Source organism: Sorex fumeus, unplaced genomic scaffold (assembly GCF_029834395.1).
Source record: "Sorex fumeus unplaced genomic scaffold, SorFum_2.1 ptg000061l, whole genome shotgun sequence".
In the NCBI taxonomy this organism is placed as follows: Eukaryota; Metazoa; Chordata; class Mammalia; order Eulipotyphla; family Soricidae; genus Sorex; species Sorex fumeus.
Genome location: NW_026606118.1, coordinates 20,203,903 through 20,216,667, shown reverse-complemented (window position 1 = coordinate 20,216,667; position 12,765 = coordinate 20,203,903). Strand labels below are relative to the sequence as shown.

Below are 12,765 nucleotides of genomic sequence, written 5' to 3'. Positions count from 1 at the left end.
GGCACAGCTTTTGTGCCCAAAGCCTGCCAGGCATAACAGGCATAAGACCCAAGTTCCACCAGGTGTGACCCAAAATGATATACACATAACAGGGGCTGGAGTGATAGTACATTGGGTAGGGCATTTGCCTTGCACGAAGCCAACCCAGATTCGATCCCCAGTATCCCATATGGTCCCCCAAGCAACGCTAGGAGTAATTCCTGAGTACGAGCCAGGAATAACCCCTGAGTAATGCTGGGTGTGACCCAAAAAGGCAAAAAAAATAAAATATACATAAATATGTATGTCATAAAATTATATGTGAATTTGGCACCAATTGTTAACAATGAATTTTAAAATAGCATCTTTTCTGTGTACTAATTTTAAGGATTTACCTTCAATAAATTTGTGTTTACACTGTACATATTTTTAAATGATTGAATCTCATTGTGATTCTTACCATTTCAGGGGTCGGACTGGAAAAATACGAGTGCAAAGTCTGAAGATTGGGTTAATCTCTCTCTCCAAAGGTCTCCTAGAAGAAAAGTACAGATGTATGTAAAACCTTTCTTGTGTAATATAATAGGACTTTGAGTTAGAATTGTGATAATAACTGGAGATTTTCTTCATAGATTCTCCAGTATCTACAATTCCCTTAAAAAACAAAAAATTTTACTCTGCATCAGGTTATACAAATATATTAATGTAGAGAACTGGGGATTCAGATGAAATGAAAGGTGAATACTGGATCAAAAGTAAGGTGCCTTGATTTAGGGAAAACTGACCACAAATTAATCCTCATCTGGAAGAAAGAATAATTGTTTCATTCTATAGACATTATGATGTATGTTTTCCAGCTTCAAAAAAAAGGCTTAAATCAGTTAAAATCCAGTTAAAAACTTCAGAATCAGAATATTGCTGGGCTACAATTGGATAATATCTTTTTCTTACCCTATCACTATCACTATCAGTTTCACTATCACTATCACCCCGTTGTTCTTCAGTTCGCTAGAGCAGGCTCAGTAATGCTCCATTCATCCCTGTCAAGTGCAAGTGTAGTCCGATGACATATTGGGGGCTCCTTCAGGGTCAGGGGAATGAAGACCGTTCATCGTTACTGTATTTGACATATCAAGTACTCCACAGGTAGCTTGTCAGGCTCTGCCATGCAGGTGGGATACTCTTGGTAGCTTGCAAGGCTCTCCAAGACGGATGGAGGCTTTTGGGGCAGCCTCTAATCACCTTTACAGGTGTTCCTAGTCAGGCATATAGGCAGGTATGATATTCTCAGTAGCCTGCCGGGTTCCCTAAGAGTGAGAACTAGAGAATAAGAGGTCGCACGGCCGCAAATGCAGCTGTGTGCTTCCAGGAACTTGGTTTTATAGTCTCTGGCTGGCCATTGATGGGGTTACATGGCAGTTGGTGGGTGTAACTGTCTAGCTACTGGAAGGTGGGGGAGCTGGGTGGAGGAGGCCCAGTCCCGAACCAAGCAGGCTTGGAGATCTTAGCCTCGGGTCCCGCACACCTGGGTTCCTCTGCTGTTCCTTGTCCAGGCATGTGGAGAGTGATCTCAGCATGGCCTTGGCTGGGTCCCGGAGGTCTTCAGCTGTTGGGGAATACTGTTTCTTACCCTAAAGACCAAGATTTTTTCTATTTCTGTAACTTCTAATGCTGAAAAACATAAAGATAGACTGAAACCTTTTTTTTTATTACTCTTTATCTAGAATTTTGAATATTTTCAGTGCTGAAATCAGTGATCTAGAATGACTAGATATATTTAAATAATGATATTCCATTGTGTGAGAAAATAAACAATGAAGCATTTTTCTTTTGCTATTTTATTTGATGCACCAGAGAGTATCATAACATTTGAAAGGAGTCAGCCTTGGGAGCCAAGATCACCTGCCTGCTTTCAAGTCCCTGCTCTACCCTCAGTGGCTGAATGTCTTTGGGTCCCATAACAGGCTCTCAACCAAGAGAATAAACAATATAAACAATAATGTTACTCATCTCTCACAGTTCAGGAAGCTGGAATGTAACAAATTTTTCATAGCTAACAAATGAGGCTAATAAAACTTGCTTTGAAAGCAGATGGGAATCATATGTGCAAAACTCCTAAAATTTTTTTTTTTGCTTTTTGGGTCATACCCAGCGATGCACAGGGCTTACTTCTAGGTCTGCACTCAGGAGTTACTCCTGGAGGTGCTCAGGGGACCATATGGGATGCCGGGGATCAAACCTGGGTTGGTCGCGTGCAGGGCAAATGTCCTGCCCACTGTACTATCACTCCAGCACCTAAAAATATCAGTTTGGGAGGAAAATGTTAGCAGTTGCTCTATCTCCACATTCTTAATGATTCTAAAATTGTTAAATTTTGTCTCTGAAATGTAAGTAACTCAGTCCTGCGTCTTTATTCGCAGATGGTGCTTTACACATATAGCCTTATATTTGAGGAGGAGGTATTTCAGGAATGTGGAGATACCCAAAAGAGGGGATATTTTATTTCAGGTCCTGCACACTTAGTTAAGTTTGTATTTTATGTGACCAGACACGTGGATACATTTAAAAACATAGTTTATTCTCTGGGATGGCTGTGGGATTCTTTGATTTTTAATTTTAGGTCTAGATGATGATGGCTTGTTTTTTTATACAGTTTAACACAGTGAAAAGGGATTTGTAATGAATGAAAAGATGATTATAGACCAGGAGATAAGGTTTCTCTATAGAGTGAGAACATAATAAACCATGTAGAAAAAGGCTTTTGTTTGGGGACACTTGATTTATCAAGAAATAAAATCACCTTTAGCATCTTAGTTGGCAAAAGATGTAATTTTCAGAGCTAAAAATATTATTTCTGGATTGAAAATAAAGAGAAGGTATTAATGAAGCCTTGATTGTATTAAAGTTTAAAGGACATGTTTTATCATTTGTGGGTATTTTTGTTTGTTTTGTTTTGTTTAATGTTTTGGGGCCACACCCAGCAGTACTCAGGGCTTACTCCTGGCTCTGCACTCAGGGATCACTCTTGACCATAGAGTGATCTCAGACCATATGAGATGGTGGAGATGGAACCCAGCTCAGCTGTGTGCAAGGCAAATGCCCTACCTGTGTACTGTGACTCTGGCCCTTTCATTTGTTCTTTAAAAGTTGTAGGACTTTGAAAGTACTAAGTAAAGTTTAGCTCTTAATTTAATCTGAAATGAATGCAAATGCTTCCTCAGAGTTTATCACACATCTTTAAAATGGTGATCCATTTTCTCAGGTCAGTGGCTCATTCTTCTCTTTATTTTTTTCCAAGTTATTATCAGAGAGCTACCCATTATCAACAGAACGAATCATGACATCCTGATTGTAGGCATAGTGCTAGGTTTCCAAACTTATTTGGCCTACCACCTCCCCTGTTTTAAAATTACTCAGCGCCCTCTGGAAATCTGCTTTCTTTAAGTGAACAAGCAGGAACTGCCTCCCACAATTGTATCCAAGGCTACAACCCTCCACTCCCCGCTCCCCCCATTGCTTAATTAATTATCCAGCAATCCCCAGGAGGTAGACAATATCCAATATCACCCTCTTTGAACAACATTGGTATAGAGGGAAAAAAGCAAATGCAACAGAGAGTTATAAAAACAATGTCCTTTATGTAGGCGCATACTTTCTGACGTTTATGAAATGTAGAATCTTTCAAATAAAGATGTTTCAGTACATGTGTGCATACGTGCTTGAGACGATGCACTTTCTAGAGAAATCTGGAAACAATGCTCTAATTCAGCATGGGACTTTCAAATGATAGAAACGGACAGACAGAGAAGCCCCTCCAATGAAAACTTTATCATCAATAGGACAGGGGGGAGAGCACTTGCATTTATGGGGCCAACTGGAGATCAAACTGGGGTTTGATCTCCAACACCCCATGTGGTACCCTGAAGCCCTCCAGGAGTGATGCCTGAGCTCAGAGTCAAAACTAAGCCCTGGGCACTACTGGGTGTGGCCCCAAAACTAAGGGGGTAAAATGTGATATTTATTTTAATCCATGAGAAAATGACATTTTAGGGACTAATTAAAAAAGAAATCTCTTGGGCTGAAATCTTTTCTCTGAATGTTTCCTGTATATATTGAACTCTAGTTAATGTTCTGGGGGTTGTTTTTCACTTTGAGGTTGTTAGCAACCCTGATTCCAGTCTTGATTTCCCCAGTGAAATGCCTCAGAAAACATCCTCATGATTATTTCCTTTGTTAGAATTAATATTCAAGACAATTTGCTCGTCAAACTCAGGGGCAGATGTGCTGTGCGGGGTCAGTTGATGTCAGCTGAACATTGATTTTTGTAAAGACTAGGGTCAGTATCCCAGCCTGCTGATTGATTCCTTAGAGTTCTTTTTTTCTCTCATGATAACATCCCTTGATTAGGTTGTAGCAATATCCTGCCTTCCTGTTGTGTCTGGGTGAATCTTCCTCATTAAACGCACGTTTCTTTTATGTCCCTTTCCATCTCTTGTATGCTGATTTATGGGAATTAGGGTTTTAGATTATGTGTTTCCTCTCACCCATGCCCACATCTGCCTGACACTCCCAGTTTTATCTGATTACACTCTGGAAATATGGACTTGCAGAAGAATTCAAAAAATTCAGAATATTTAATTTGTTTTGATTGTAATTTTACCTTAATTGTGGCTTAATTAGGTCTTCCTCCAGAGAGGAAAATTGGCCATGGATGATCTCATTGAAAATTTGTGCTTCTCTATAAACATATTGTACACATACATAGAAATTGTTTATCTACCTAAATGGTCTCTTCCCAGCACTGGGGTTTAACTGGACACTTTATAAGAATCCTGAATAAATATTTGGCTATGATCATTTAATTTGAAAATATGAAAAGAAACCAGAAGAACCATAATCAATTTTTTTAGGTCAGCAAATTATAAATAAGAATTACATTTATCTTAGTTGAATTTGCTTTCCCTGTGTATGGTTAAATTACAGTCATAGCTTGTTATTATCACTGTGTCAGTATCAATGAGTTTATCTAGTATTGTAAAACTCACTGTTCTTAGTGATGAGTCTATCCATATTCCCTAAAAGAATATCCCAGGGAATGATATGTTTCAAACTGATGTTCATGTATTGCTACTGTTTGGAAATGAGGGTTTTTTTTAATTCCATAAATATTTGCTTTGCTTCCTTCTGGCTTCAGAAAAATTCACATGAAAAACATTCAGAATTTGCATAATTCAGAGTTTTTAAACTTGTAAATTTCTTTCCAGTAAGTATTCATTTTTGTAAGGGAGTGGATTGATTTTTATGTAGAATTTCAAGTTCCACTTATTTAAGTATATTATCCTTATTGCTGGAAATATTATAATAATATTAAACTCCAAGTTATTGCAGATGATGAATAAAAGATAAGATGGTTCTGGAAAGGAGAGGTTTTGGTTTGTCTAGATCAAGAAAATTATAAAACAAAAGACTTTCTTCTAATAAAGGAAGTGAAAAGACCTAAGAACTGTGAATACATAAAGATAGTTTTTGTTAATAAGTCCCTTAAATTTGTATAAGTGCGTTTTGTTACTGAAACTGAAATAATACAAGAATAAGTTAAAAGCTAATAATGGGACACTAGTTGAGCTGACAAAAAGCTGACAAAAATATGTATATACACATACATATGTGTATATATGTATATATATGTGTATATATGTATATATATGTATATATACAGAGAGAGAGAGAGAGAATATTTGAGAGTCAACCCAAAAAGTTGGTAAACAAAACTGTTAAAATTTAAAGATTTTCTACCAATGCTACATTTATTCCTTTAATTACTTTACTTTTTTTACTCAGAGGAAGACCGTATTGAGACCATGAACACATGCATTTATTGCACGTTTATAAAAAGGAAATTTGTGTTAATTGGCCTATTTATATCTGTTGACATATAAAAATAAGATAATTGCTCCAAATCCCAAAATAAATAAAAGTAGGTTATCTTTAAGAAGCATGTGGCTAATCGCTTTCTAATTGCAAACACGAAGAATGTTAAGTTTGGTGGGGTTCAGGAGACAGCTAGTCAGAATGATATTTGTTTCTTATCTGCATTGTGCAATCTACCCAACTAATTAATCTTACCAAAGAGAACACTGCAAGCAGGTAGAAATTAACCTCACTGCTCTTCCTGCAGATCTCTTCAATGAAGTGGCAGGACCCACAGAAATGTGTGACCAGAGGCAGCTGGGCCTGTTACTTCATGATGCCATCCAGATTCCTCGACAGCTGGGGGAAGTGGCCGCCTTTGGAGGCAGTAACATCGAACCCAGTGTCCGAAGCTGCTTCCAACAGGTAAACTGCATCAGGGGCAGAAAGGGGGCGGGAGGGACTATATGGAGTCAGCTCTAAAAAATGGAACTTGGGCTGGAACCTGTGGTGAAGAAAATTGGGTTTGTGTATAAAGTTTGTGTGTGTGTGTGTGTGTGTGCGCATGTGTGTGTGTGTGTGTGTGTGTGTGTGTGTGTGTTTCTTTTTGGGTCACACCGAGCAATACACAGGAGGTACTCCTGGCTCTGCACTCAGGAATTACTCCTTGCGGTGCTCAGGGGACCATATGGGATGCTGGGAATTGAACCCGGGTTGGCCATGTGCAAGGCAAACGCCCTACCCAGTGTGCTATTGCTCCAGTCCCCTGTGTGTTATTTCTTTTTTAAAAAATTTTTATTAGTGAAACACCATGAGGTACAGTTGTAGACTTAAAAATTTTTGTGCTTGGGTTTCAGTTATACAATGATCGAGTACCCATGTGTGTTATTTCTTAAAGCACATTTGGTTTGAGGGACAGCAGCTTCCTCTAAGAGCCTCTACATGCTTCAAATGAAACGACTTTAGTACGTGTTATTCGGTTGTTGTGTTTTGGCCCTACCCTTGTCAATTCTCATTGTTTTTGCCACTTGTCCCCTGGCTGTCTGCTTTTCAACCACAGTTTCACATCCTTTATTCCCACCTCAGTGCCATGGAAACTGTGTCTTCTGTTCAGAACATCCTCTCTCATTCTCCAACCACCAACCTTCTTACTACTAAGCTTTGTTCGTTCTTGAGATCTTTCCTTAACACTGATCTCCTCTGAAAAATCCTTCTCTGCCCACCCTTCAGAGAAGTCTATGTGAACTTACTGTATTCACCTGAAACAGCTCTGTCTTCACACCATTCATTATCAATATTATTCCATGCAGAAACCAATCAATAATTGGTTGTTGAATGTATTTTTCTTTCTAGATCATGAACAAGGTTTGATTGTGTTTTTCTTGTTTATCCCTATGTGCATTGCCTTGGATATTATAACTACTTAACAAATATTTGTTATATGAACAAAACTACCCACACTTACTTGTAGGCATGATTTTTAATAGAAATTAAAGAAACCAGGGCTGGAGTTATAGCACAATGGGTAGGGCTTTTGCCTTGCACGTGGCCGACCTGGGTTTGATTCCCAGCATCCCATATGATCCCTCAAGCACAGCCAGTAGTAATTCCTGAGTGCAGAGCCAGGAGAAGCCCCTGCATATCACTGGGTATGACCCAAAAAGCAGGAAAAAACCCAGAAATTAAATAAACCATTAAAATAATTTATTTATCTACCTATATGTAAATGGAGAATGATATACAAAAGTTTGTACCAATGTAGGCTAGATATATAAAATTGAAAAATCAGTTTATTTTCTAATTCTTAGTATATATAGAAACTATTTTAAAACATTACTATTGATGTTACACATACACATAAAAAACAAGCGGGCAGATATTTTGCCAAAGCTTATCCAGTGATTTATCACGCAGAGGAAAAATAAACAAATTACTCACACAATGTTAGTATGGAGAATTGATGTTATGGGTTATTACATTTTGTAATGGCCCTTTTCTTATTTTAGAAATACAAAAAGTATCAAAAGAAAATTCTGAATATGATTCTCACATGTACTAGATCATAGGATGACCTTGACAGCAGCAGGCAAGGAATATTGGTTCAAATTTAACTTTGCCAGTGTGAAAATTTTCAGTATTAGCATTGAAGAGGCACCAGAAGTTTCATAAAACTTGTCGTGATAAATTTGAAAATCCTGCAAAGCACATGCCGTGTGATCACTCTCAGTCTGATATTTAATAGAACTGGAGTAAGACACAGTTACTAGAGTTTTATTTAGCATTTGTAATTGCCTTCCAGTTGTGATGTCAGTGTGTCTTTTTTTTTAATGATTATTACTACTTTTTTTTTAATCACTGTGAGACACAGTTACAAAGTTTTTCTATCTGAGTTTCAGTCATACATTGATAGATCATCTAACCGTCCACCAGTGCACATATTCCACCTCCAAGGTTCCCAGTATCCCCCACATATCCCACCCCTCCCCCTGCCTCTGTGGCAGACAAGCTCCCCCATACTCTCTTTTGTATTGCTTGTTATGAATAGCATAAGATGTCACGTGGCCACAAGAGAGGCTGTGTGCTCCTGGAATTCTAAAATTTTAGATAATAGGATCTGCAGCAAGTTGCTTGGTTCGGAGATTCTTTTGTGTGTCTCTGGATCATGGCCCTTCCATCTTTTCCAGAGAGCTATGCCCTGCAGGTCGCACTCGCTTGCCCATAGCACACTGAGCCAACCTTAACTGTGGCTTTTGATGTCTTCTGAGGTTTATAAGTTTCTGAAATAAGGCCAATCAATGAGCTTGTATAGCTGAGCCAGAGGTGGTTTGTGGGTGTGGCTACCACATTCCTAATTTTTGGTCATTTAATTTCTTGGTAAACTTGGCTCCAAATTGTTGGGGTCCGGCCAAAGGCATAGCAGCAATTTTGGGTTATCAGGAAGTTTGAAGGCTGCTGATGAAAGTCAGGATGTCCTATAAAAAAGTGTTTGCAGTCCTCCGTGAATGGATTTTATGGGATTACAGTATTTACGTGAAACAGAAGAGTTCTTTGAATTATAAGGGTTTGGGTTTTATCTTACTCTTTCCCCTCCTATTTCCTTTTTTGTTGCTGTTTTTGCCATGACCAGGTTCACACATGGTTTGTTTTGGTATTCACAAGCTTTTTCAGTTTGTTGGTCACCTGGTAGCCCTGGTTGAGGTGCTTTCTTGAAGAATGTTCTCCTCTGATTTAACTGACTTAGAGTTCTATAATACCCCTTTGAATTCTATATAGTTTTTCAAGGATGAAGCTACATTTGCCCCATTCGGTGGAGGCGGAAACTCTTAAGTGGTACTCACATACACCTCCCAGTCCAGTGCCTTATCATGCCAGAAATTATGCAGGCCACCCTGACAGTGACCATGTCTGTAGTACCCTGTGATGCTCAGGGGACCATAGAGTACCAGGAATAACTGGGGTCAGCTTCATGCAAGGCACACAACATAACCCTGGATTATCCCTTTGACCTTCCATTTAATGAAGGAATTTTACTCACATTTAATATGTTTGTTTCTTCACCAGAATAACAACAAGCCAGAGATAAGTGTGAAAGAGTTTATAGATTGGATGCGTCTGGAACCACAGTCTATGGTTTGGTTGCCAGTTTTACACAGAGTGGCAGCAGCTGAGACTGCAAAACATCAGGCAAAATGCAACATCTGTAAAGAATGTCCAATTGTTGGATTCAGGTAAGAACTATGATCACTGGGAGCTGGGGCAATAGTACAGTATGTAGGGCATTTGCTTTGCAAACTGCCACCCTGCGTTCAATCACCATCATCTCGGAGTGCAGAGCCAGGAGTAATCTCTGAGCATTGCTGGTTGTGACTCAGACTCAGACAAACAAACAAACAAGCAAACAAACAAACAAACAAAAAAACTATGACCAGTGGTGGCAGCCAACTGTTTTCTGTTCTGTTTTCATAATATCTGTGTATGGCCATCATCCTTTTCCCTGCATCCCCATCCGGGTGGGTTGCTTCTTAAACAAAGGAGATGGTCATGATAATCTACTCTCTGAAAAATGTCATGTCCTTCTATAGCCATGTCCTGAAGTTCATTCTATTATTGTTATTTTGTCTACACTTTGCTAGAGAGTTAAGAGATTTTTCTGAATTTCTCCTTACATGGATTGTAGAAATTTTCATTGCATGTCTCTTAATACACAAATGACCCTGACAGGACAAAATTGGTAGGAGTGTGAAGACTTTCAGATAAAATTCTATATGCAGGAAATAATACTTTGAGAAGTAATCAACTTACTTTGCATTATTTCTGTCAAGTTTAGCAAGATGATCAAGCTCATGGTTCGCCTTCATTTAAGAAGCTGTGCTTACTACTATACAGTCATATAAACAGAATCAAATTTGTAACTTTTGGACTGTGCTAAAATACATGGCATTTTCAGCCCTGCTACTTATAAAATACACCGTTGTTGACAGAAAACCATGATCATAAGCAAAGCAGTGTTGACAAAATATTACATAAGGACATGGCTATAGTCTTTATATGTAAAATAACTAAGACTTAAATATTAGGCAATTTTCCCATAGCTAGATACCCAACACAGAGACAAAGTTGGGATGTAAATCAAGTTCTTTTGACTCTGGATTTCATATTCTTAATCAATATCTATAAGAAAGGAGATTAGGTTTTTAGAAGAGATATTTGCCATTCAGGAGAAATTATATTGTACTGTGTAGAACAATTGATTGGGGATATTGATAAAACAAAAATACTATACTAATAAAATTTATTGTGGCACCATGGGAAATATCAAGTTTAACTAATTGCAGAAGAGGTCAGTTTATATAAAACCTGTCATGTGTGAACATTGCAATTCCTAAAGATATGATGAGGGGCCAGATTTATGAAGCCATGAAGTAAAGGATTAGACCATATGCCATAAAGAATAAAAGTGTGTGACAGCTTTAGTATCCCATAAAGTCTTCTTCCTTAAATAGAAAATAACTGATACCAGCTGTAGGACAGTATTAACACTTAACAAAGCTGAGATGTGGATCCTTGAATATTTATTATCTTACTCTCTTTGCCTTTTAATGAACATGAAATATTTCATGGAAATAAGAAAGAATAGTTAGAAAGGGAGAACAGAGTTGGTGGTGAGTTTGGAAGATTGAAGTAAAATGCCTGTGTAGATGTTCCTTATACAAAGAGGTTATTAGACATCAAGTCTGTAGTAGGAAGAGTTGTAGGCATAGATTGAGAACCAACTCTGGTGTCAGACTGCTGAAGTTAGTATCCTTGGTTTACTATTTGACTGTGTCTTTGGTTAAGTTGTTTCTGGAACCTGAGTTTCTTCAACTTAAATTTCTATGAGGGTTTTCTCACAAAAGCAGTTAGAGTACATACATGTAAAATGACAAGGGCAGTTCTTGTCAAAAGAGCAGACATTCAATAAAATGTAGTTATCTTCATGATTACTAACCAGTTCACTGGTAGGCTAGTAGCTAAGCCTAATTGCACTAGTGAACTGTTTATTGAGCAGTCATTGAACTGTTCTTTTAAGTGGAAATACCTGTATAATGCATGCAGATTAATACTTGGTAGAAGTCTGGACTGAAAAGAGAAGAGGAAGAGGAAAGAAGTATGGGAGAATTCTTAAGGAGCACAAAGTCATGGAAATGAAAGGGCTTTAGAAAGATGGTAGTGGCATTAACAATGGTGACTCAGCAGTCAGGTCCTAGGAATTAGCTTAACAGAACAGGCGAAAGATGTATACAAAGAAAAACTATACAATATACTATTCAAGAAGGAGTGGTTAATGGCGTTGATTTTTAAAATTCTCTTCTTTATTTTATCATTTTCATATAGAAAACCATGGATTTCTGTGTGTTAATTTTGTAACCTGCCACTTTATTATACAAGTCTATCATTTCTTTTTTTATTTTTAATTTTAAATTTATGTTATTGAATCGCCATTACAAAGCTGTTCATGACTAGGTTTCAGTCATATCAGTTCCAACACTCATCCCTCCACCAGTGTACATTGCCCAGCACGAATGTCCCCAGTTTCCCTCCCACCCACCCACCCACCCACAATTTCCCCTCCCAGCCTGCATCTTTCTTCTCTCTCTCTCTCTCACTCACTCACTCACTCTCTTTCTCTCTCTCTCTATTCCCCTATCATTTCTAGGAGTTTATCTTTGTGCAGTCATTAGGATTTTTTAAGTATAATATATTAATATATATCATCCACAAATACTGAGTTTAGCTTCTTTTCCAATCTGCATGCCCTTAATCTCTCTCCTCTCTCTCTCTATCTCTCTATCTCCTTCTCTCTCACTAATTGCTCTTGAAAATTGAATGGTAATCAGAAGCTTCCCAAAACAAAAATTCCAGGTGTAGATGGTTTCACTAGTTAGTTATTTCACACTTTTAAGGAAGATCTATTCCTATTTTCAGGTTCTTTAAGAAAGCTGAAGAAGCAGTAATTCTCCCCATTACTATATGGCAAACATTACCCTGATACCAAAAGTGGACAGACATCATTGAAAAGAAGAATTATGTGCCTATATTTTTGATAAAATAGATGCAAATATCCTCAAGAAAATATTAGCAACTAAATCTAGGAATACATCCAAAGTATCATACACCATGACCAAATAGGATTCATCCTAGGGCTGCAAAAATGGTTTAATATACACAAGTCAGTTGACATAATACACCATACAAGAGAGAATAAAAATCATATGATCAGATCAGTAGACACAGAGAAAATATCCAAGATCGAAAACTTATTCATGGTAAAAAAAAATCCTCAATAAAATGGAAGTGGAAGGAATTTTCCTCAACACAGCTAAAGTCATCTACCAA

The 12,765-nt window shown here is 37.9% G+C and overlaps 1 protein-coding gene across 5 annotated transcripts in view; it reads left to right on the top strand.

The window, feature by feature from the left end:
• The window catches only part of UTRN (utrophin), a 610,322-nt gene that overhangs the window by 537,621 nt on the left and 59,936 nt on the right, over positions 1 to 12,765 (top strand). For all 5 annotated transcript variants that reach the window (XM_056126431.1, XM_056126429.1, XM_056126433.1 and 2 more), the window contains 3 exons: positions 448 to 533; positions 6,158 to 6,315; positions 9,451 to 9,617. In XM_056126431.1, the coding sequence (XP_055982406.1) occupies positions 448 to 533; positions 6,158 to 6,315; positions 9,451 to 9,617 (411 nt within the window). The remainder of the gene's footprint in view (positions 1 to 447; positions 534 to 6,157; positions 6,316 to 9,450; positions 9,618 to 12,765) is intronic.